Source organism: Mandrillus leucophaeus, unplaced genomic scaffold, assembly GCF_000951045.1.
Source record: "Mandrillus leucophaeus isolate KB7577 unplaced genomic scaffold, Mleu.le_1.0 Scaffold1186, whole genome shotgun sequence".
NCBI classification, from domain to species: Eukaryota; Metazoa; Chordata; class Mammalia; order Primates; family Cercopithecidae; genus Mandrillus; species Mandrillus leucophaeus.
In genome coordinates this window covers 194,881-197,142 of record NW_012100165.1, presented here as the reverse complement: position 1 = coordinate 197,142, position 2,262 = coordinate 194,881, and the positions used below count along the sequence as shown (strand labels likewise).

Sequence of the window (2,262 nt, the reverse complement as noted above, 5' to 3'; positions counted from 1 at the left end):
TCCCAATTCCAAAATTCTAAGCAGATGAACAAGTATTTGGGGAACAAAGCTAACTTTGTCTCAGTGATACGCCTGCTCTTCACTGGGGTGAGGCTGAACATTACAAGGCTTCAAATGTTGCTCCCTAAATGGAATGGAATGGTCAGACCTCTTCTAAAACTCAAGATTGCATTCCTGAAAATTACCTTTCCTGAACCCTGGTGTCATCTGCAATGCCATTGCTACTAAGGATGGACGGACAAAAATGTTGAGCAGCTGGTTCCTATAAGCTGAGCACATGAGGAGAGTGATGTGCTGGAAAATAAGTCCATCGACCACTTCTGAGTCTCCGGAGTCCACTTTCAGAATCACCTGGTCTCTGACAAGGCTGGCGATGTTGGAATGCAGAAGAATGCTGGCCTGGACAACTTCTTCAGCAGGTTCATTATCTACACACAAAGACAATTCATTCAAACAAGATGGGTCACTGCAGGGAGTCTTGGGCCTAGTGGGCATTAACGTTATTAACAGTAACGTGACAGATGCTTATTTTCAAGTGACAGCTTTTAGTGTCTACCAATTATGGTAATGATACCAAATGTGAAGAAAATTTTAAAAGTACTATTTCATAAATAAATTCTTTCTCTCTAAGGACATGTAACATACTTTCTTACCCCAAATTTGTCAGCCATTCTCAAGGCACATCAGTTTCTACTCTGAAAATGAACACCACTTCTGTGTACTTCAGGAACCAAGGGAATCTAAAGTTTTGTAACAGCAAGTTACGTAACTGGAAAGTCACATGCATGGGAATGTAAGAAGACTAAGACAAAAAGGCCCATGATTAGTGTACGAATACATTACAACATACAACACACACACACACACACACACACACACACCCTTTGCTTACACCTATACCAAGATGGTAAAAATATCAGTTTGCAGTTTTTCCCAAATCAAAGATAACTAAAGAGGCAGATCCATGGCAGTTCTTGGTAGCTTATCACCTGACATACTGGCCTGCAGACAGCTGCCAGGCAGGTAGAATTACAGAAGCATAATGAAGAGATGGTGATATTTAACAAATATTCTCAGCACGGAAAATTATTCTACGGTTAACCTGAGCCAAAGAGCTGGCTGGCAGTGGCACACTGCTCAAGTTTGGTGGCAAGTTCTGCTACTGCTTCAAGGCAGGGACAAGTGAGAGGTATGGCTTCCTCCTGGACTTGATCATTCATTCTTGACCAACTTGCCTTGTCTCAGCTTGCTCAACTGAATAATATTTTATGTGAAATGATCATAAAAAGCTTGAGATATGCACATGCTTAGGAATGTGGGGTAATCTGCATAAAAAAAGAAAAAAGCAACAGAACTGTAGTGATACTGAACAGACACTCTTAACTATGGATCAGTCATGGCATTTATCCCATTTTGAAAAAGCAAAACACTTTAGAAAACAAGTACCTATGTTTTCATATGTTCCTGGGCCAAACAATGACGGGTTTGAGCCCTTTCAGCTATTTCTCATGACACCCAACACTTGCTACCTTGTATCATAATCAACACGTCCTTTGCCTCCTACCAGACCATCATAGCACTGAGAACAGATGTCTGATTTGTCTCTCTCTTGGTGACTGGCATTTTTGTCAGTAAATCCTCCTCATCTCTTGGCTGTGGCCTGCGTGCTTCTACTGCTGTGGCTCAGGCATCCTGCAGAAATCTCACTGGGACAGAGCAGCCTCCTAACTTTTTTCTCTACCTCCAGTCTTCTGGTGGTGGATGGTGGGGAGGGGGCGGGGAGGTCCATCTTTATTTTCCATCTACCCCTCATCCCCCATCTGGGCCAACATTTTAACATCACGGATGAATCCCTGGGGCCCAAGCCTGCCATCTTGCATTCCTCATCCCTGCCTTGGCGAGGCTCCTCTCCTGGTCTTCCTGAAGGGTTCAAAAGTCACTTCTGTGAAATCTTCCTGAGTATGGTCCCTTTCCTCTGCACAACTCTTAGGAACCCTCTGCAGCACGCACATCACTCCTTGTCTCTGTTCACTGAACCCTCACAACTTGTTTACACATGACCCACCCACCCTGCCCTCTGCAACCCAGGGGAACCTCCAGGATGGGGATGGCATCTTGTTCATTTTCATATCCCTGGTAGTACCCAGCACAGATGAGGTATTCAGTATTGGGTTGATCAAAGAATACTAGGTACTTGACTTCAAATAATTATCTGGTCTTAAAAAAAACACATTTCCAACTGTAGTCTGTATTTTTTTTTTT

The 2,262-nt window shown here is 43.3% G+C and overlaps 1 protein-coding gene across 2 annotated transcripts in view; it reads right to left on the bottom strand.

Moving 5' to 3' along the window:
- The window catches only part of GNPAT (glyceronephosphate O-acyltransferase), a 37,786-nt gene that overhangs the window by 7,720 nt on the left and 27,804 nt on the right, over positions 1 to 2,262 (bottom strand). For both annotated transcript variants that reach the window (XM_011965690.1, XM_011965697.1), the window contains one exon: positions 186 to 428. In XM_011965690.1, coding sequence (XP_011821080.1) covers positions 186 to 428 — 243 coding nt within the window. The remainder of the gene's footprint in view (positions 1 to 185; positions 429 to 2,262) is intronic.